This window comes from Xenopus tropicalis, chromosome 8, assembly GCF_000004195.4.
Source record: "Xenopus tropicalis strain Nigerian chromosome 8, UCB_Xtro_10.0, whole genome shotgun sequence".
In the NCBI taxonomy this organism is placed as follows: Eukaryota; Metazoa; Chordata; class Amphibia; order Anura; family Pipidae; genus Xenopus; species Xenopus tropicalis.
This window is the reverse complement of record NC_030684.2, coordinates 45,833,616-45,856,379: the sequence shown is the minus strand read 5'-3', so window position 1 is coordinate 45,856,379 and position 22,764 is coordinate 45,833,616. Positions and strand designations below refer to the sequence as shown.

The 22,764-nt window shown below is 38.3% G+C and overlaps 2 protein-coding genes across 3 annotated transcripts; both read right to left on the bottom strand.

Moving 5' to 3' along the window:
* Positions 1–7,276: 7,276 nt before the first annotated feature.
* On the bottom strand, positions 7,277–9,793 carry gatd3ala (glutamine amidotransferase like class 1 domain containing 3A-like gene a). Of its 2 annotated transcripts, XM_004915745.4 has the most exons (4): positions 9,620–9,793; positions 8,613–8,784; positions 8,290–8,491; positions 7,277–7,556 (listed from the first exon to the last, which is right to left on the bottom strand). In XM_004915745.4, exons 1-4 carry the CDS (start codon positions 9,725–9,727, stop codon positions 7,361–7,363), a joined length of 678 nt encoding a protein of 225 aa, XP_004915802.2. In that variant the 5' UTR covers positions 9,728–9,793; the 3' UTR covers positions 7,277–7,360. The 2 variants fall into 2 exon arrangements, with proteins under 2 accessions (XP_004915802.2, NP_001120061.1); NM_001126589.1 differs by having other exon boundaries at positions 7,279–8,491; positions 9,620–9,771.
* A 9,749-nt stretch (positions 9,794–19,542) lies between these two features.
* phyhdlb (probable alpha-ketoglutarate-dependent hypophosphite dioxygenase-like gene B) lies at positions 19,543–22,437 on the bottom strand. Its single transcript, XM_002931805.5, has 6 exons — positions 22,231–22,437; positions 21,629–21,845; positions 21,409–21,500; positions 21,125–21,264; positions 20,417–20,521; positions 19,543–20,161 (listed from the first exon to the last, which is right to left on the bottom strand). Exons 1-6 carry the CDS (start codon positions 22,358–22,360, stop codon positions 20,054–20,056), a joined length of 792 nt encoding a protein of 263 aa, XP_002931851.1. The 5' UTR covers positions 22,361–22,437; the 3' UTR covers positions 19,543–20,053.
* Between the last annotated feature and the right edge of the window lie 327 nt (positions 22,438–22,764).

Here is a 22,764-nt window from a genome sequence, read left to right as displayed (position 1 = left end):
GTTGGGTGAATAATAATGTATTAGTGCTAAACACTGCAGTGCCTGTGGTGCAATATCTATGCTTTGTTGACTTACTACTGGTTACTGGGGTACATAATAAGGCAGAGAAGGTATATTTGTATTTTATCTCATACCAAGTTGTGCCAAAGAATTTATACACTGATCCCTTTTTAACCACTTCCCTCCCAAGTCAGGAGTTAAAAAAAAGGGTTAGCTTAAAAAAAAAAACAAAAGGCATAATTTGCCACAGCATTCTATCCCACTTCCAGAAATGTTTTTCCTATTTGGATTTGTGCCTTTGAGTTCACTGGGTAACACCAGCCCTGGTGGTGTAATATAATGGCATAATAAAATCTGGCATTAGCCTGGCCTACAATAAATAACACAATAAAGTGTTGGCAGTAATGCCACAAATTGTATAGAGAGGAGGGGCTCTGCTATTCCACCAGTGAGATCTGTCCTGAGCCTGACAGTGATTAAAGCTCTGGGCACTCTGTCATGCAGGCAGATTCTACATGGAGAAACATTTACAGGCTCTTTATTTGTAGTCTCATTACTTTTCATTCAATTATGCTCAAAATGAATGGTTTCAGGAAGATTTTTCCTTAATATAAACTAACTAATATAAACTAATAAATCAAAGACAAGAGCATTTTACTAACCCATGGATGATCCTGATGGAATCCCCATCTGGGTCCCCATATGTGACTGGACTACAATGCCAGCATGCTTTGCCCTTTAATGTAACTAACAATGGTTTGAGGCCACAATTTTAAAAATGTGTCTGTAGTGAGATTTAATACACAATAAGGCAGAAATATAAAAACATTCCTCACAAACATGTGACCATCAAAAACCCATTGTCTGTGCCTGATTCCTTCCATTCACTGAAATGGGAAACGCCGCAGGGAAGTAGTTACATGGGACGAGCATAGGAAAATGCTCCAGCGCCATTTTTTGAACACTCAGGGCCACATAAAGTGATGTAAATGCTGCACAGAAATATAATTCCCAGTGTGTGAAACTATGAAACAAGGAATCGCTGACATAACCGCGTCATGAAAAACTGCATAGAGACTTATTGCGCAGCTCATGCAATATTCATAAATGCACTTTTACTGCTCTTTACTCCCTCTGAGTGGCTTTCCGGCAAGTCTTTTGACATGTAAAATATTGGTGTAAATTCCAGTGTAAAAATGAAGTTTTTAATTCAGGATCCTGGTGAGCTGAAAGTCTGGCAGTAGTATGTACTTTCTATTTACTTTATACAACATATATACTTTATATAAAGTATAAATCCAAGAGACCACTAAAGATGAAAATAACAGCAAAAGTGCTCAGAGGACTTCACCTATTTTTCCTAATTTATTCTGACAATGTTTATTATAAATGGGCCTTTGTAAGTGGTCAGAGAATGATCATCACCTAAATAGCCTAAGGAAATATTTGCTCTTGCTTAGTTACTCATTATATAATGTAGAATATTTAAAATATTTTTCTTCGGGTATCAGTAAGGGCATACAAACCAGCAGGCTATAAACTCAGCTTTTTATGGAAGTAGGTATCATTTTAAATATTTGTAAGGGGTCATTTACTTACACCTGGGGAACTGGTAAAAGAGCACTAAGGGGCGCGAGAGAGCTTTTCCCCCAGGGTCTGATTACACTTTGCACAGGTGTCCTGTGCCTTAACTATATGGGAGAGCAGGTACATTATAAACTGGCGTGCTTTTCTACTCAGACCTCTCCTATTTATCTTTCAGTCTTAGATTAAACCAATGCATTTGGGTAAATTGCCTTAGAATATCACTGATCTACATCATACTAAGAAATCATTTGAAGTCTAACTACCCCTTTAAAGGTGCACCTTAGGGTAAAGCCTTAGCCCTTTCCTGGCAGAAGCTTATGTTTTCCGGAAATTCTCAGAAACTCACCAGACAGGGGAAAAACAATAGTGATGTCACACGAATAGAATAGGCATCAGATGGTTTAATGGCCAGCCTAGGGCAAGTTAAAATGAGTCAATGACATCATCCATTTGCATACTCAGTCATATGAACCTGAATTACCGCTTTTGGCTGATACTTAACAGAGGTACCAATTTACTGTGGAAGTGACAGCAATCTCTTTGTAATTAGAAATGTAATAGGTATAACATTTCTTACCTATATTTCCTATATGGACAGATCTATTGTACCTCTACTGAGTGATACAGTTTCCTCTGTTTAGAGAAATGGGTTAGGGAAATTCCATTTTATACCTGTGTAATGGAACAAATAATATGGGAAGCAAAATTAGCAGCTCTGAAAGAAAACTCATAATAATAAAGTTTTGCCCATAAGGTAAGTATTGAGAAAGCTGTGTATTGTGTAAGATAAATACATATGTAATTTAATTTGTCAGTCACAAAGTAGCTGGCACTTGGGCAGATGTTCATGTGTATTAGGCGCAATGGGCATGGTTGGGCTTTGTTGGCTTAGTCTTAGAGCAGGGTTCCCAATCTGTTTTACTTGTGAATGGCACTCAGATGGAAAAAAGCGTTGGTGAGACGCATAAGCATGAAAAAACTTCTTTGGGGAGGCCAAGTATGGACTGTGATTGGCTATTTGGTAGCCCAATGTGGACTGTTAGCCTAAAGAAAGCTCTGCTTGGAGTAAAATTTTTTTAAAATAGGCACTTAATTTGAGGCCACTGGGAGCAACATCAAATAGGATGGTGAGCCTGGGCCTAGGGCAGTGCAATTTGCTGCCCAGCCGTATTGTTTGTTTCCCAGAGTGCCGAGGAAATAGAGAAGCAGGAGATGTGTTTAAATTTCCAGTGCGCTAATTCCTCATTTCTCTGGGACCTGATGATGAGTGCGGCCAAAGCGCAGGTACAGTTTGCGCAAGTGACACTGGTGGGGAGCATGTATATGAGGGGGGTGATGTAAAGTGGCCTCAGGGTGCATCAATTGTAAATCCGGCAGTTTGTTGTCTTTTTGGTTTTTTAAAGATACAATTAATATACATTATCACTTACATATACCCTTTGGGATTTGTTGTTTTTAATGACTTTTAATGATTAGAATCCTCAGAAACTGGTTTTATTCGCCTTTTACATATACTTGTATGCTATAAAAGGTATTTCAACCAACTACAATTATTCCAAATTTGCTCTCAGCCACCCAGCAAATGAAACCAAATTTAAAGCAGTATCAGTCAGCATTCACTAACCCTTTCACAAAATTGATCCAGCTGCCTTGCCCAGGACCCTTCACTCAGGAAAAACATTTCCATTACTATTTCTTCTTAAAAATCCCATAGATCAAAGTTTTTCATGGACACTCACCCCACTGATCCAATGGTCTGGGTGTAGCGCCCCAAACCTGTAACAAAGGGAGATTACACTATTCATTGTTAAAACAAATAAATTGTAATTTACAATTAAATACATTAAATAAGTTATATCATATAATATAATTCTAAAAAGTATTTATCAATAAACCTGGAGTCCAGGAGAATAACGTTGGGCCCTAACACAGCAGTGATTGCATCCAGTAGTTTGGGATGAGCAGCCAGATTCATCACCCACTCATATTGCATGTGGATGTTGTGCAGGTTGTACTGTGTGTATTCCTTGCCTGCAAAATTGGTGGAGAACCTCATAAAGAGAGATGGTTGAGCCTGGGCCTATTTAAGCATTCTTCTTCCCCAGAACATCAGTAACTGCTAGGAAGCCATTTCCATGCTCGCTGGCTTCTGATTTCATAGTCCAGCAATAGGATTTTCCACTGTAACAAAATGATCAGGGATGAAGACCTACTGTCATGCATTGATTCTTACTTGTATATACCTTTCCTACACTGGTTATTACATTATTAGAGTCAGAGGTTCCCTAAATAACTGGATTTCCTGCCTGATGCCAAGAATAGAGTGGAAGTTCTGAATGACTGTGTAATTATGTATAGTAAATAAGCGCCTTGCATGATGTTACAAAATCTGTCAATTTCCAAAAACCCCAAGTGATTTTTACCCTATGACTTTAGTCATTTACTTTTTAATACAAGTGTTAAAATTTTTTAAACCAAGTTATTCATAATCATTTTTTTACAGCAGAAAATCTCGTGTTTTAAGGCAGACATGTGCCTGCACCCAAGCGTATTCAATTCATTCCGGTGCAGGCACAGGTAGAGGAATGTTTAAGCGTATGGAATGTATTCTTGTCAAGTGTTTTTCGGTTTGCCAAAAATATTAGCCTAAGGCTAGCAGTCCACATAGGGCTACCAAATAGCCAATCACAGTCTATATTTGGCATTCCCTAAAGTCTTTTCATGCTTATGTGGCTCAATAAAGCTTTTTCCATCTGAGTGCTGTTTACAAGTAAAACAGATTGGGAACCCTGCTCTAAGGCTAAGCCAACAAAGCCCAACCATGCCCATTGTGCCTAATACACATGAACATCTGCCCAAGCACCAGCCGCTTTGTGACTGACAAATTTAATAATGGAAATAAAATGGAATATCCCTAACCCATTTCTCTAAACAGAGAAACTGTATCACTTAGTAGATGTACAGCAGATCTGTCCATATAGGAAATAGTGACAGATATTATACATATTACAGTTCTAATTACGAAGAAATTCCACACTAAATTAGTATCTCTGTTAGTATCAACTAAAAGCAGGTAATTCAGGTTCCCATGGCTGATGCAAATGGGTGATGTCATTGACTCAGTCGTCTATTCATATTAACTTGCCCTAGGCTGGCTATTAAACCATCTGATGCCTATTCTATTCGTGTGACATCACTATTGTTTTTCCCCAGTCTGGTGAGTTTCTGAGAATTCCCAGAAAACATAAGCTTCTGCCAGGAATGGGCTAAGGCAGGAGTCCCCAATCTTTCTTACTCGTGAGCCACAGTCCAATGTAAAAAGACTTGGAGAGCAACACAAGCATCATAAAAGTTAATGGAGGTGCCAAATAAGGGCTAAGATTGGCTATTAGGCAGCCTCTATGCACATTATCAGCTTACAGGGGCTTTATTTGGTAGTAAATCTTTTTTTTATTCAACCAAAACTTGCCCCCAAGTCAGGAATTCAAAAATAACTACCTTGTTTGGGGGCACTGAGAGCAACATCCAAGGGGTTGGTGAGCAACATGTTGCCCCTGAGCTGCTGGTTGGGGATAACTGGGCTAAGGCTTTACCCTAGGGTGCACCTTTAAAGGGGTAGTTCGACGTCAAATGATTTCTTAGTATGATGTAGATCAGTGATATTCTAAAGGCAATTTACCCAAGTAACTATACCCTGGTTAAAGACTGAAAGATAAATAGGAGAGGTCTGAGTAGAAAGGCATGCCAGTTTATAATGTACCTGCTCTCCCATGTAGTTAAGACACAGAACACCTGTAGCACTAAAAGGTGGAAATCAATGTACAAATTCAGAGCTGTCAACTTTTGAAGCTGACCCGCTGGTGGATCCACGCAGTGATGCACATTTTGCCATGGTGGACCAATGACATAATTTTTTAACCATTCCAATGCTGCAGAATATTTACTGCGTACACTAACTTGTTAAAACTGAAGCTCCAGGGAATGGGGCTACACAGCTGAAGGCTGAAAAAAATACTTTTTAAAATGGAAGCTTGACTTAAATGAATGGCATTGGTGCAATATCATGGATTTTTATATGGAAAATCAAGGTGTTTCATATTCTTCCTTGGTGGTCCATATTCCATTACCTTTTATAAGAAGGTGGAACAGACTGAAAATAGTGTATTGGGATTATTATTTAAAGTTCATTACATCACACACTGAAATGTACTACTCAATTCTCTGCCCTTGTGTAGGCATTCAGGATTTTCAGCCTCTGTTTGGTGTATAGAAAGAAATAAACCCGATTCTACTTTTGTACCCCAGTGGAAGGGCTGCTGTCTATGACTCTTTTCAGGTCCAAGATTCAAAATAGGCCCTGGCATCAGGTCTGGACTGGACGTTAAAACAGGCCCTGGCATTCCACATACACAGAGGCACAAACAGCCCCCCACCAGCCCAATAAATAGTGACTGTCTATGGCATCTTACAGCAGCCCCTCTGGCATTTGCCAGAATTCACAGATTGCCAGTCTGTTTATATAAGCCAGAGTAAAACCAAGCCAGGTAGACTACATCCCAGCTACATCTCAGCATTACTGTACAGAAGAAAATACTCTTCCTGAGCCATGAGTCTGGAAAATGAAGGTGAGATGTTTATATACAGAGAGAGAGAGAGAAAGAGAAAGAGAAAGAGAAAATTACAGTATCAGTTGGTTAAATATAACAGGCCCAGCCACCTTCATCTATATGGTTCTCTGTTGATTTTGCAGGCAAGGAATACACACAGTACAACCTGCACAACATTCACATGCAATATGAGTGGGTGATGAATCTGGCTGCTCATCCCAAACTACTGGATACAATCACTGTGTTAGGACCCAACATTATGGGGCCATTAGGGGTCATTGCAAATTATCAAGCAGAAAATGAGATATGTCTGTCATATAAGCTGATTCTACAGGGTTAATTATTCAGTTCTCATGCAGTTGCCCTGATCTGTCATTTAATGTGAATCTGAATGAATTACTAAACAGACTTTTACTGTGACATTTATATTCTATTCATACAGTATATTTTGAGTGGGTCCCTAAGCTCAGGTAAGTGACAGCAGAACAGAGCATGTGCAGTTAATCAGCAGAAAAGAAGATGGGGAGCTACTGGGGGACATCTTTGGGGGCACAGATCTTCCCTGCTAATGCGCTGTGGTTGCCGTAGGCTGGTACAAAAGCCCAAAACATAATGTAGAACAATTCTGCCCTACTTGTTTAGTTAGGCTTTACTTCTCCTTTAAGCTTTTGGTGGCAGAATTGGCTGATGTGGATCCCCACCTGGCTGTTGCTTTTGGTATGGCTCAAGTGGGACAGGAGCACAGCCAGCAACAGGCAAATGTTTATATTCAGTGTCTACCTCATACACACATAAACCAATCAGATATTTGCTTTAGTCATACTCCAACAGAATGAGATTAGCTGATTGGTTGCTATGGGGTTACTACACTACATAAAAAATGTTTTTTTCCTAAATAGTGTTACTGTAATGTAACATTGATGTTTTTAAACATTCCAAAACCTTATCTGAACTCTTCTGAATCTTACCATCCTCAAAAACAACTCAAATATCAGGCATGAGCTGAGCTCTCAGTGATAGTATCTTATATTAGAATCTGTGTAGGGATCAAGTGATAAGACGCCAACACACAACTGCTTGAATATTCTGGTGAAATAATGCAATTTTATTGTACAATATATAAATACAGTTAGTTACACATTTGAAATAACCCTAATGAATACTAATTAATTTGTCAGCTGCAGAACGGATTTCACCATTTCCCCAATTCCATCATAAATCTCATGAACTGGGCTGTTACACATAAAGGCGCTGGTGGTGACCAACTTGTTCTTTGCATCCACATGAACTTCACTGACTTGCTTGTTGACGTGTTTGCAGCCGAGCTCCTTAATGGCAGCTGCTGTGCCTGCATATGGCCACCTACAGAACAAACAAATGAAAGTTACACTGGGTCTTCAGAGAAATTTAAGAGGACTATTAATAAGGAGATTCATCTTTACTGATGTGGGTGTTCCCTAACAAACCAACAGCACAGGACATATTTGTGTTAATATTTTTGCCATTTGAGATCTGGAAATTAGGGAATACCCCAGGTATAATTATAGTAGGTTGGAGAAGGGGCAAAAGGCTGGCTCCAATAGTCCCTACTCTTTGGTATGTATCCATTTATTCAGTCACTAATAATTTAACTCTGTACTGATGGATCAGAAATGAAGTTTTCCCCCTCTCTATTGCAGATACACAAGTCCCTGAATGTCTATTCAACTTTCAGCCAATTTAGTTTAAGAGTTTTTTGGGTTTTTTTATACATGAATGTAATTCAGCTTTCTTAGATTTGTCTTATTCTGTCTCTGTTTTAGAATTATTACCTTAATGGAAGTTATACAGGAGCATGGTTAGAATTTGCTCCAGTCCAGTAACTAATAAAATGCTTGTTTTCATTATTTCATTATTGTAATTGCATTAGTCGATTATAAACTAAGTGGTGATTTGTTACAAGATGGAGGACAGCTTTGCTCATTCTGTTATTAACCCTATTATGTAGAATTTATGAAAAAGTACTTCTTTAGGTAGCAAAATAATGCCTTCATTAGACATTCAGAGACAGACCAACTACTTTGAACAGATTTGGGGTAACTGAAGATGGACGTACTTTTCACACTCTGTATCACAGCCAACCGTCAGTTCACATCCAGGAAAGAGTTTTGCTGCCAGTACAGGGGAGATACAGCACAAACCGATTGGTTTCTTGGCTCCATGGAATCCTTTAATAACTGCTTCAACCTCTTTTGCCACCGAGCAGTCCTTTCCTTTTACAGCCCAGGTAGACAGGTTTTTGGCAACACCAAAACCTCCTGCACATAAATGTAAAATACATTATAAATAACAATAATCACATATTCAATTGTATGATTTTCACTACATTCTTAACTTGTTATATTATTTTGTGTATAAAGCATGCAAAGTCAGTTTTACCTGGTATAATGACTGCGTCATATTCACTGACATCAAGATCTTTAAGGTCTTTAATATTTCCTCTTGCGATCCGTGCACTCTCCTCAAGCACATTGCGTGTCTCTTTTGTGGGCTGCCCTTTGGTGTGACTCACTACGTGCATCTGGTCTGTGTTTGGGGCGAAAAATTCAGTCTGTGGGAGCAAAATATTATGTTTATTAATCATACAGCAAGGAGTAATGCAAACTGGTAGGTATATTAAAACTGAATACAGGCATCTAGGCCTATCTCTATTTGTATGCTGTATCAACAGAAAAGTAGAAAAAGGCATCTCCCCCACCCCGCCAGCACAAAAGGGCTTCCATGTTCAGAGCTGCTACTTTATATATGCAACCTTGCACAATTGCAGTAATATCTAGCACCCAGTCTGATATTTGCATGGGTTACTGTGCTAATAGAAAATGGCCACTGTTCCTTTAATAAATGGTGGGCGTGGCTGTGCTGTAAATCTAAATAATGACACCTGATTTCCATGGAACAAACACAAAGTGGCCAGATAATGTGACATGTGCCAGCGATTATTTACTATGAGGCTTTTGCAAGAATTATATCCAGAGATATCCTGCAATAAAAAGTCTGTGACTGTCTCTTTTTAGAATATTTTAGGGTACAATACAAAAATAATATTGTTTTAGCTTCAAAGTGTATTATGTCTGGTCTTGTTTTTAATGTATCCTAGCATAAGGATATAAAGTCCTGGGTGCCTATGCATACTATAAAGCAAGTCATATTGCCACATTAGATACCATGTACATACAAGGAGCATCTGTGCATAAACAGTTCACTCTGCAAAGAGTAACGCTAAATAAAAATAAGTTATAATGTACATACACACACTATATATATATATATAAATAAGATAAAGTACACACAGTAAGTACAAATAGAGCTCTTGGTGCCTCCCATAACAGAAGCGCCTAACAGTAAGAAGGCAAATTATTAAGTTTCCTTTGTAAAGAATCCATTACCTGAGCTCCGGCTCTGCTCAGATGAACATAGACAGCCGACGATTCATGAATCTCACTGCCGTCATAAACCCCACAACCAGCAAGGATCACTGCCACCTTCTTAGCCATGGCTTCAGGGAGAGCTGCAAACACAGAGGTGCCTCTGTGATAAGGAGCACAACAGTGTGGGAAGGAAGCCTCTCTGAGCTCTTTATACACATGGCAGAGAGGCAGGGAGGTGGGGTTATCACCCAACAAGGAAGTTTGTCTGTTATTTCCTAACCTGGATACCTGAGTCATTGCAAACAATAGGAATTCCCTATGTTACATCGGCAGTATGAATATTTCCTTGGCTCTCTCTGTCTGCAGGGGAGGAAGGAGATTACTCAGCAAATATATACAGTTTCCCATTGAACAGCTCCTACTTATTAACAGGGTTTTCATTTGCTTTTAGTTTACAAACATATTCAGTAAAACATTCTTTTTTGTCAGTAAGCTTTATCATTTGTATCCTTTCAGTTATTTATATGAAATGGGATTGCAATAATGTACTGGTCACTGAAAGGGGGTCAGCTACTTCTGATGCAACTATTCTTAGAGAGGAGATGGACAATAAAGGTGGTTCATGGTCTACATAACAAAAATTGCAGAATAATCGACAGGACCATAAAGGAATATAAGCCATTAAAACAAATTAATTGCTCAATATGTTAGTGATAAGTTAGTGTTAGGCTAGTAGCTAGGGTAGTTAGGGTAAGCACCCCCTGAAGCATGTTTTGCCCGGAATGAAAGGTGTGTGAATGGGCAGTAACATGGTTGAAGCCTTGACGCAGTGTTACTGCTCACATGGGTAACCATGCGCTAATTCAAGAAGGCCTGCTGGCCAAATGTAAACCTTTTTTATTTTTACAGTCATCGGTCTCTTTCTTATGACCAGGCCTGGATTAGTGGGCAGGCTACAAAGGCCTGGGCCTAGGGAGGCAAAGATCTGGGGTCACCATGTTGCCCGCTGGCCGCATCCGAACTGGCGACTGGGAGGGAGGATTTTGACAGCTGTTTGATTCTCCCACCCGGTTCACAGTACTGGTGATAGATGGAATTGCTGTAGCAGCAGCGGGGAGAAAGTGAGGGTTATGTGAGTGGGAGTGGGTTTTGGGGTTCAAGCAGGTGGGGGCTTCAAGGGTGTTGCGGGGGGGAGGGCCTAGGGGTGCGCCTTCTTTAAATACGGCGCTGCTTATAACTTCATCATTTATTCAGGCTCCCAGACATATGATATAGGGCATACATGATCCATTACATGGAAGAAGTTGGACAGTACTGAACTATATCAGTGATCCTCAAGTGCAACTGTCACCAGGGTCAGGCTGGCCTCAGGCTTAAAGGAAGTAGCAAGCAGTCAGAGTCTCCATGTCATTTTGTCTCAATTCCCCTGGCATTTCTATTTTAAAGCTTGGGTAAATTAAGGGGAAGAAGAGGGAAAAGAAAATGGAAATGGTAATGATGAAGCGAGCAGTAGAGACAGGAGGAAAAGAGGATTGCAGAACAGAGAAAAAAAAAATAAAATAGGAAGGAAAAAGAAATATGGGAGAGAGAAAAGGAAAACTTTAGAACAGAGGGAAAAAATGGAAAGAGAAGCAGAATAGAGGAGAAATTAGTGGAAAATAAATGGGCTCTTGCTTTAATTCCATAACCGCCACTATAACTACAACATGACTGACAGTCTCCTACTGGGTAGGAAAAATTAAAAAGGACATACCTCTTATAAGCTTGCAATGAGAGTAACATGACGAATTTTAGCGAGTAAATATATATGGATGGCTGGGCAGCACTGCATTCCTACACACAGTTGAAAAAGAACTCCAAACTGTTAAATGGTAATAACAGTAGTAATAAAGCTAAAAACAAAGAAAAAAAATCAAATCTGTCAGCTCTGCAGCAAAGAAGACAAATAAATGGCAGAAAAAATAAAAAAAACTTTTTTTTTCTTTACACAATCGTAAGCTCATATCACAGGTAATATCATTCAAACATGGATTTTGGTATAAAACGGAGTATTTGCCGTGAGTACCTGATAAGTTTGCCTGAATCCTTGATTTTTAATTTGGCATTTTCATGAGTGGCTTACAACACCAACGCTGAGTGAGGTATGGCAGGGAGGTGCAATGAAACACTACAGTCCATCAATCCAATTCTACAAGTTCTTGAGTTACAGAACAAACTGCATTTAGAGTGCCTGGCAACAAAGCAAAACTCTACGCACATCTGTCACAAAAGCAAAGAGCTGAGAATATTTATATAACATCTAGTTATGCCACTGCTGCTACAGTTATATAGTCAATATAATTCTTGTCATTGCTTTTACTGCTATCTGGTTCCTTGCATTTGTTTGTACAATTTGTTTTTGTTTTATGCAGCATACAATCAATTTTTTTTTTTGCTGGGGCACAGACTGTTCTGCTTTGCCCAGCATAACAAAAAGTGTATTGTAGCTGTATATTATATATATGTAGTATTACATTTTTGTATGCTAAAACCTCCTGAAATATGACCACTAAAATATTCCCAGCAGAGCAATATATATATGTCAAAAATGGGTTCTGGGGCACATCATAGAGCTTTGTATGTTTGTTTTCACACACTGGCCTCTATTGGTCCTTAGTCACCAATCTAAGGGCTCTTAGTTAAGCGTGCCTCCTAGGTAAAGTCGTTAGCCCTTTCCTGGCAGAAGCTTATGTTTTCCAGGAATTCTCAGAAACTCGCCAGACTAGGGAAAAACAATACTGATGTCACACGAATAAAAAGAATAGGTCAGAGCATCAGAAGGTTTCAGGGCTGATTTCCTCAGCCTAGGGCAAGTTAATATGAATAGAGTAGTGACTCAATGACATCACCAATGTACATACACAGCCATAGGAACCTGAATTACCTGCTTTTAGAATTTATGAGACCCTCACCCAGCTAATAGTTAACCAGAGATCCCTATTTATCTTGCTGTAGAAGTGACAGTGGTAATTAGCAATGCAAGACATCACTCCAGTGTTTCCTATTCATGCAAATCTATAGTGCTGTGTTGTATCTCTGCTGGGTGAGGCTATTTACAGAAATAAATGATAGAAATGCCCTTATATCAGGAATTCAGTTTAAGTGTTAGACATTATAGAATAAACCATGTGGGAAGCAACATTAGCAGTACTGAACTTAATCTGTTATGTATCCTTTGAGACTGAAGGTGTTTTGGCCATAAGGCAACAAATTGAGAAAGTTATTGGCTGTGTAAGATACATTTACAAACATTCTTGGAAAGTTGCAGAAGTTTTTCTTGCATTATTCAAAAAAACTGTTTCTGGTTGTTGTTCTGCTTAGTGCAACAAATAGCAAAAGCCATAGATGTTCCTAACTGTATTTTTCAGTCCAGTTTTAGAGCAAAATGATAACTTGTGAGAACAATATGTTTGGTGAGAACTATAATTTCACATAATAAACATTAGTGGCCTAATGTACAAAGTGCAGGGTGCAAAATGCAAAAATGGGTGCAAGCCTCCATGTTTTTTGCACACAAAATCACTGATAATGTGAACAGTTAATTAATGAGAGATGCAAAACAGTAAAAGAGAAAAAAAAGGATATGAAATGTAACATTTTTAACATATAATTATTTTAAATATAAGGGGGTTTTAGAGATTACAACGGGAGATACCTGTACATTTCATTTGAGAAAATAGATTCCAAACATGTATATTTTATACTAAGTGCATCATAATATCAATATAGAAATCCCCAAGTGGGAGATACGTTTCCTGATTTGAATTCGGCCCAATGTTTTAAAATAGGGACGAGATTGTCCTACCATAAACAGTATTATACCGAATAAAAGGTATAATAGGTATAATAATAGGTATAACTTATAAATTGGATACCGACGTTATATGGATACATGTAATTTGGATAGAAAGTGAACTCTCATCCTCTATTCGCTATCCCTGTTTGAATATCTGGTACCTTTGGCTTAATTTATATGTGTGCTATACGGGATATAAATTAAACTGCGCACTTACCGAATGTGATTTAAGAAACCTCACTGTAAGTTAGCATTAGAGATTTAAATAAGTCTCACAATCTTGATAGACAACCAACGTAGCTTTGTTTTTATTGATACACTAAATGCACGGAAATAAAAATAAAGTATTTGGGAATATTTTTATTGAACACATGGTATTGTGTGATTTTGTTGGAGAGCCAACTCCTAGTTAGTTCTGTGTATCTGCATTCTCTGTATTTTTCAGTTCAGGTAAATGGAGCAGCGTAAGGCAGTATAAACGCTGGCTGACAAAAGTGGAGCAAATGCTCCATGTGCCCATAGCCTTAGTTAAACATGCCCCCTAGGTAAAAGCATTAGTTCTTTCCTGTCAAAAGTTTTTTTTCCAGGAATTCTCAGAAAGTCACCAGACTGGATAAAAAAATAGTGATGTCACGTGAATGAAAAGAATAGGTCAGAGCATCAGAAGGTTTAAGGACTGATTGTTTTCTCAGCTTAGGGCAATCTATGTTCAATAGAGGATTGAATTAATGACATCATCCATTTACCTGCTCAGCCGCATGAACCTGAATTATCTGCTTTTACAATTTAAGAGACCCTCACCCAGCTGAGAGTTATAGAGATACCTATTTATCATTAAAAAAAAATTTCACTCTCATTCTTTTCATAGCTTTTTGTAGAAATGTGTCAGTATCGCTTTAAGGTAAATAATGGAATCTGCCATCTCAATATCACACAGCAGGGTGTTCCAGAAACGCACTGCCCTCACCATAAAGACCTACACTGCTTCAAATAAGAGTTATGTTCTTCAAATCTGAAGGGGCGGGCTTCATTTATTTGTTTTTTCTGAAAAAGATCCCTGGCTGCTTGTATGTTAGAACAGTAAAGTGTCATTTTTACATGTAGTGGGACAATTATTTGTCCTTCCATAGGTTCAAGCCAGATTACATTAAAATGATAATGGAACACAAAAAGGCCTATGGTGCCTTTGGAGTATAGTGCTACACATTAGCAGTCCAGTTATAAACTGTGCTGTAATGTAATGGCTATATACTGCTGTGGCTGCATTATATTTATTGGTTATTTTGTACTCTGAAATTATCTCAACTATGACCAATGATATATTTACAGATCAGAAATATATATATTTTTACATACAGTATATGCCAAAAAACATGGTTTTGGAGCATGCAGAAATATTTCTCTTCGTTATATGTGCCCCCTAGGTAAAAACCTTAACCCTTTTTTGTTTTGTTTTCTGGGAATTTTCAGTCTTGCCAGACTGGAGAAAACCCAATAGTGATGTCATACAAATAAAAAGAATAGGTCACAGCTCTCATTTACTTGCTCAGCCACATTAACCTGAATTACCTGCTTTTATCATTTAAGAGATCCTCATCTGGCTATATGTTAACATGAGATACCTATTAATCATACTACAGAATTAACAATGAACGTCTCTTGGTAATTAGCAATATAATACATCACTCAGGAGTTTCAGACAAATCTGTAGTGCTGTGTTGTATCTCTGCTGGGTGTGAGTTGTAGAGTGTATAAGATTACATTTACAAATATTCTGGGCGGCGTTTCACTTTAACTGCTCTGCTTAGTGCAAAAAATAACAAAAGCCATAGATGTTATTGTAATTCTCAGTTTCCTTCTACAGAGCAACATGGTAACATAAGTGTCTAAGAACAATTTGGGGTAATATATCAACATTGGGTAAATTTGCTTGTGGGCAGTAACCCATGGCAAGCAATCAAATTGTTTCATTTGCAACTGGCTGAAAAAAAGTCAATCACTGATTGGTTGCTATGGGTTACTGCCTATGTTGATAAATGAGCACCAATAATTTCACACAATAACTATCATAACCTATAGGCATCAAGTACAAAAGCGCTGGGTGCAAAGTGCAAAAAACAGATGCAAACCACGTTTTCTGAACTTCTGCCCCCCGTTCTGCATTATGCACTATGTAAAATTAAATAAAGGAACAGAGGTTCCATTTTATTCGGTATGTGACACTACAAAACCGGTGCAATTTAGCAGGTTTGAACCTTGTTCCTGTCTTTTTTCCTATTAGAATGTTGGGTTCATGGGCTCATCTGCCTATATGATCCTTCCCTAGGGATATATGATTCTCACCCACAGTGAGTAAATGACTTTTGGATATGAATAAATACTTACTCAAATCAAGCCTGGCCCTAAAGTTCCCCCTGGGCCTGACTAGAACCATTAAAATACACTCTTGATATTAACCAGACAACTTTATTTGAGGTATACATTAATACAGAGTATTACAATACAGAGTATTAAATAATTGCTCATACATCCTGAAAGCTTGTGAGGACGTGGGGGAACATATTCCAATACAATGTTGCCATTTAACCATTTCTTCCTACATGGGGCTGATCCCATGGCATCCAGTTATCATCCTTGTTTTAGCATAACCGTGTCTCTGTCCATCTTTAGGAAAGGCTTAACTGTCTCGCTGTCTCAGCACAAAAGAGCAAAAAGTTATCTCACTGTTAAAATTGCTTATCTGCTTTGTCAGCACAGTGTCCAGAATGGAATTAGTTCAGTTGGTGTTTCTGAGGCTATTTGCGACTTTCTTGGCCTTGCACTACACATACTTATTACAGGAGGCAACAAAGGCATTCCTTGTTCTATATAAACATTCTAAGATCCAAGCCTTGAGGTCTAAAACTCTTTTAACAAATGCATTTGTTCTCTACCAGTGTCCTGTTCTAAATCTTTGTTCTTTGGGCATAACCATTTATATAGGTTTTTATAGTATCAATCTAAAACACCAGTTTCTATGGTCCCCTCACTGTAGGGCCTAGCAGTATGGAGCCGAAAGCGTTGCACTTGGCAATGAACCCTTAGTAGCGCATCATGTACATATGATGTTCAAAGGAATGTATTTACATTAAAAGGATATGCAGAACACAAGACCAATATAACTGACATGTGAAACAAAGGTACATGCTGCCTTTTTTAAAATTAATAAGGTTGTATTTATTTATTTATTTATTTTCTTCCTAAGTTTAGAGATAACTTTCATTTACTAAGAAATGCTACATTTTTTACACAATACAGTGTTTCCCCCCCAAAAAATTCCATGAATTTACAAATAATAAATAAAGTGTCATTTGTAAATACCTTGCAAGTTAAATGTGTGTCATTAGGGGTATCATGCCAGTGGGACATGGATGTTTCCTTACATGTCTTGCAAATTAAGTGAGGCTTTGTGGGATCAAAAATAATGTGCACACTGACATAATGTGCAAAAGAAACCCTGAACATAAATAGCTAAATAAAACATGAATATTTACTGTAAGCAATAGGCAACTATGGCACTGATTGTCTCTCCATGAAATCACCAATTGAAATCATTTGTCCTGAGGGCAAGGTGCCTCACACCCATAGAGGTACAGTTAACTATGGGCACCCTTCCTGTCTTTATGCCTGTGATGACTCCGGGCCACAAAAGCCCTCTGTACCATCCAGTACAGTCGGCAGAGGAACGCCAATTATCAATTAGTTTCTTGAACCAATTATTAAGAAGACTATTAAGGTTCTGCCCCCTCTTCTTAGCAACAGGGACAGGAAGAGGAAGGCAGCCATGACAGGGGAGGGCAGAGCTGTGACATAGGGGCTGATTTACTAATCCATGAATCCGAATCCCGAATGGGAAAAAATCGCATTGGAAACGAACATTTTGCGACTTTTTCGTATTTTTTGCGATTTTTTCATCACTGTCGCGACTTTTTCGGAGCCGGTACGACTTGCGCGAATTGTCGCGACTTTTTCATAGCCATTATGCCTTTCGAGAATTGTCGCGACTTTTTCATAGCCATTATGCCTTTCGAGAATTGACGCGACTTTTGCATAGCCATTATGACTTTCGTGAGTTGTTGCAACTTTTTCATAGCCATTATGACTTTCGTGAATTGTCGCGACTTTTGCATAGCCATTATGACTTTCGTGAATTGTCGCGACTTTTGCATAGCCATTACGTTAGCAATTTCGTATTGAACGCTCGAAAAATTTGCGACAATTCGCGAAAAAGTCGCAAAATACCGATCATTGCGAAAAAACGCATTTGGACGCTTTTCGGACGTTCGTGGATTAGTAAATGTGCCCCATAGAGTGAGCTTGTGTTTCCAATCTGTTCAGTGGGTTGCAGAGAGACTGACTAGAAGTGATGGCTGCTGCTGAAAGCAGTGTGTGCAACAGATTGTCAGAACCAGTATGTGCATATCCTACATTTTATTGTTGTTTCATATTCTGCCCCATCTTTCCATTTGCTAGTTATATAATCTAATCCACAGTTTCATCTCTTCACCCCTCTGGACTTCTCCCAAATATTTCTATAATAAATTATCCTGCCATACTGTATAGAAGTAATTAGGACTATCTAGGGAAAGCTCTTTCCTATATATCCAGTATGTAATACAGTATATAGTATATTATAGTATAGAGAAACAGTCTCTTGCAAAACTAAGTGCAATTTAAATTATAAGTTTTAAGTTTTCATCAAGAATTACAACCTGTTTCCTAGAGAGAAATTCTGAATAACTGCATTTCCTTTTGTGTGCCAAGAATAAACCTAAATGACTATGCAGTTATGGATAATAATGAAGATGAAGACCACCTGTCCTGCCCTAGTTCTTACCTCTCCTCAAGGATCACAGCCTGTTTCCTAAAGAAGGATTCTGCATTTCCTGTTTAATGCCAAGAACAGACTGGAATTCCTATTCATGCAAAGTAATGAAACACCTTTCATGATTGAATAAACTTGGTTTGTGGAAGGTTTCCTTCTTCCATTGTTACCAGAGTGCTTCTTGCTCTTGAATGGAAGGCTAATCAAAAAGTGAGCTAAAAATCGAGCCTCAAGATATTTCTTCTATGACTTCAGTTACTTACCTTTGAGATAATAAAATGTTAAAATATTTTAACACAACTTATGTGGTTATGCTATGTCTATCCAGCTACATAATACAAATTCTTAATATAATAGGTACTTTATTAATTTAGCAGCTATTATGACTTCCCTTTGCAAATGATTTTTCCCATTATCCAATTCCTTGTAGGCTTGAACCCTAGGTGTGAAGTCAGTTGAATTCTGTTCCTTCAACAGTATTGCATGCATAGACAGAGGCTAAGAACAAATAAAGGAATATGACATTTTCTACCAAGGGGAACAATAAACCAGGAGCTTTAAATGCCTTAGATTTTTTCTAATCAAAAAGGCATGCATTTCTAATAATTGTAATAATTTATATATATATATAGATGGTGCCTATAGTAGCAGTGGGATAATAGCCTCTGGGAAGGGACTGTGGCTGTTGGATAGCAGGTATAGTAGGGAGAGATGGTGCCTATAGTAGCAGTGGGGGGATAATAGCCTCTGGGAAGGGACTGTGGCTGTGGGATAGCAGGTATAGTAGGGAGAGATGGTGCCTATAGTAGCAGTGGGGGGATAATAGCCTCTGGGAAGGGACTGTGGCTGTGGGATAGCAGGTATAGTAGGGAGAGATGGTGCCTATAGTAGCAGTGGGATAATAGCCTCTGGGAAGGGACTGTGGCTGTGGGATAGCAGGTATAGTAGGGAGAGATGGTGCCTATAGTAGCAGTGGGATAATAGCCTCTGGGAAGGGACTGTGGCTATGGCATAGAAGGTATATAATAATAATAATAATAATAATAATAATAATAATAATAATAATAATAATTTAAAATAATAATATAATAATATTTGTTTTATAAGTTTGACCACAAAATAGTTGGTAAAGAAGCCCCTTTAGGACTGGGATCTGAAGTGAAATGGCCTTTGTTAAATCCTTTTCCAGAACTATTAATACACCTGTAACTTTTTTTCATAAAAAACTTTAAAAATCCAATGTTTACGCCAAGATGTGGGATTTATTGAGCAGAACAGAAAAAAAACAGTAATAATTTATAATCTTAAATAACAAATAAAATACATTTAAAATAATGACCAACAGGACTGTAGCAAGAGACTTCCCTGCAGATACGGACCAGAGGGAAGAGGTGGATATATGGGGGCCTGCCCACAGCTGCAGAATCCCCAATAAACCCCTAGGAGGCTAGCATAGGGCAAGGCCCCAGAATTTCTGGTTGTACCTGCTCCAGCAAGGAAAAATGCCAGGCCAGTGTATCCCCACTGCATGGGGTGTCCCCACATTTTAAAAATATGAACTATGAGGTAAATGTGAATTTCAGCTAAGCATCCAATACAGTACATCAATGTGAGCATTAAACAGATCACTGCACATATTCACTGCCATAATGTAAATCAGTGCCTCTTGTTTATACAGTACAGAGTGGGCAAAAAAATATTTCTTCTCCTTTTGAGTTGTAAAAACACAAAAGTATGAGACAACTGAAGGCAGTTAATAGGTCTTGTTAAAAAAGTTAGGAGCGTGGTCTTCAAAGTTCTTAAACTCATCAGTTCCAGCCACGAGGACAGTTGCAGGAAATGTTCTGGGACGTTCAGGATCCTGTGAAATAAAATAAAACTTGCTTAGCTTGTATAAGTCTATGAGCTTAATGTAACCTACTAAAAATAAAAAATACCATGAATAAGAGCCCCTGCTGCCTTTTATGGGCCAATAAAGAGACTAATCACTTTCCTATGTATTCATGTATGGTTGATTCCTCCTGACAACAATGTGCTTTAAGGTCCATTTACTGATTATTTGCCCTCTGTCTTTTTTATTTCTCCGTCTGTATTTCTGTCGACATTTCTTTCTCACCTTGACAGGATATGCAGTTGTGGGCACATAGCGGATGACAAACCCACATCTTCTTCTTTCTGACATGTTGGGTTCGCTGGCATGAACTGTCAGCCCGTCATGGATCTGAAATCAATAAATTAAAATGACGTTTGGCATATGTTGTGATCTCTTGCCTCTCCCAGCAAACTATGACTAAAACCCTGCCAAGAATTATGGTGTATATATTCCTTTTACTCATTTTTTGAGTCACAAAACTAAATCTTTGATTCTCTGCGGGATAATTTATCAAAGTGTGAAATTAGAGCTCTCCACAGTAAAATTCTACCTCCCTCTGTATTTATATGGAATTTTTAGAGTTCAGCACTTGATAAATATGAATCTAAAAATCCCATAGTAAACAACAGAGGGCAGTGAGGTGAGCTATCATTTCACCCTATGATAAACACGCCCTGTGTGCTGGAAGCTGTGTAATGTTATATAAGTTTTATCATTTCCTCTCCTTGGATATTTCTTATAAAATTTGAATATTTCTTATAAAATTAACAATTCTCGAGTTACGTGTATTGATCAAAAGGGTATAAAATCAAGACATGATACCATCATCTATTTGTATCACTAAATATCATTTTAAATATCTTAAGTCCTATCAATACACAGTGTATGCTACAATAAATAATAATATTTTTTAATAACTAACCAGCTGCTATAAAAGACTTTTGCACTTACAGACATCTGCCCAGCTTTGAGGGGACACTCAACCAAATCTTCCACCTGCACCAAGTGCCGGGGTATCTCCTGGTTTGAAGTCAGTAAGTTTCCTGGGATTTCTGCCACTCTGTGTTCCAATATGCCTTGTTTGTGGCTTCCTGTAAAATTGTCGATTAACCATTAACAAATTGCCTACGTACTAGAATGTAGCCTGAAAACAGGTATTAACATTTTTAATGTGTTATTTCAAAAAGACAAATGTTGTCATTTTTAGTATAGTGTTAGGTACAAAAAATTATTACCTGGGATAACTTGTAGGACTCCATTTTCTGCATCCACGTCGTCAAAGGCCAGCCACACAGACGCCACGGGACCCCCCTCAAATCCCCAATACCTGTAGAAATATAGAAAACCCATCAGGGAATTGCACTTCTCTGTATGAGACCCACACTGTGTATAACCAGGGGGCAGATTCCTGACTCAGTTTCATACAGGAAATAATAAAAATATCAATTCACTCACTTGATGTCCTGATGCCAAGCAACGTATGGGACAGTGTTATCTTTGTGGGGGACGTCAGAGGAAGGGTATTTACAGATAAACCTGGAGTCCAGGAGAATAACGTTGGGCCCTAACACAGCAATGATTGCATCCAGTAGTTTGGGATGAGCAGCCAGATTCATCACCCACTCATATTGCATGTGGATGTTGTGCAGGTTGTACTGTGTGTATTCCTTGCCTGCAAAATTAATAGAGAATCCTATAAATCAAGGTGACTGGATGTGATATATAAATCATATGATAAAAACTGTTATTTGTTTCTCTTTCTTTTCCTGCACCTATATATAGTGAGAGCTATGAATAAACAGTAAAATATATGCTTACAAGTAGTGCATAGTTATGTCATAAAGTAATAACTTGTGTCACATGACCAATTAGAACATTACAGGAAATACAGTACCAAAATGTTGCTTTACAAATACTTTAGAGCAAGTAATTAGGGACAAAATGTAATTTGAAATACCTGTTATCTTTGTCAGGTTTTTGTAATACAAAGATTGCTATTCACTTTCAAAAATATCATGTTTTACTTTCACTGTAGAAAAATATAACTGCAGACTTACCAAATTTGTTCTCCAGTTTTGCATGTTCCTTGCAGGCCTGATTGAGCTCGTCCTTCCCCAGCACATCAATAGCTGTCAGGAAGCCGTTAGCTTCATAAAGAGCCTTCAGCTGAGTGGCTTCTGCCTTCATGGCTCAGGGACAGGATTTTCTGCTGTACAGTAATGCTGAGATGTAGCTGGGATGTAGTCTACCTGGCTTGGTCTTACTCTGGCTTATATATACAGTCACAGACTGCAGCCCTGCCCTAAGGGACCATTTTTAGAAACAAGATTATTTTATTTGTATTTCCTGCATGACAAACTGAGACTGAAAAACCTGATTGATTGTGCAATAGTGTAGAGAGGAGCAATTAATCTCAGTGCATGATGTAATGCACGTGTTTATTTGGAAGTTTCCTTCTTTCACCACTGTTTGGCTAGCTTTCCATGGTAAATGGAAATTTCACTGAAGGCTGGGGAGGTGGAATGAGGAAGGCTGTCATAAAAAATTCAGTCCACAAAACTGTAACTCTGTGGGGCACTTTCAGTACGAGT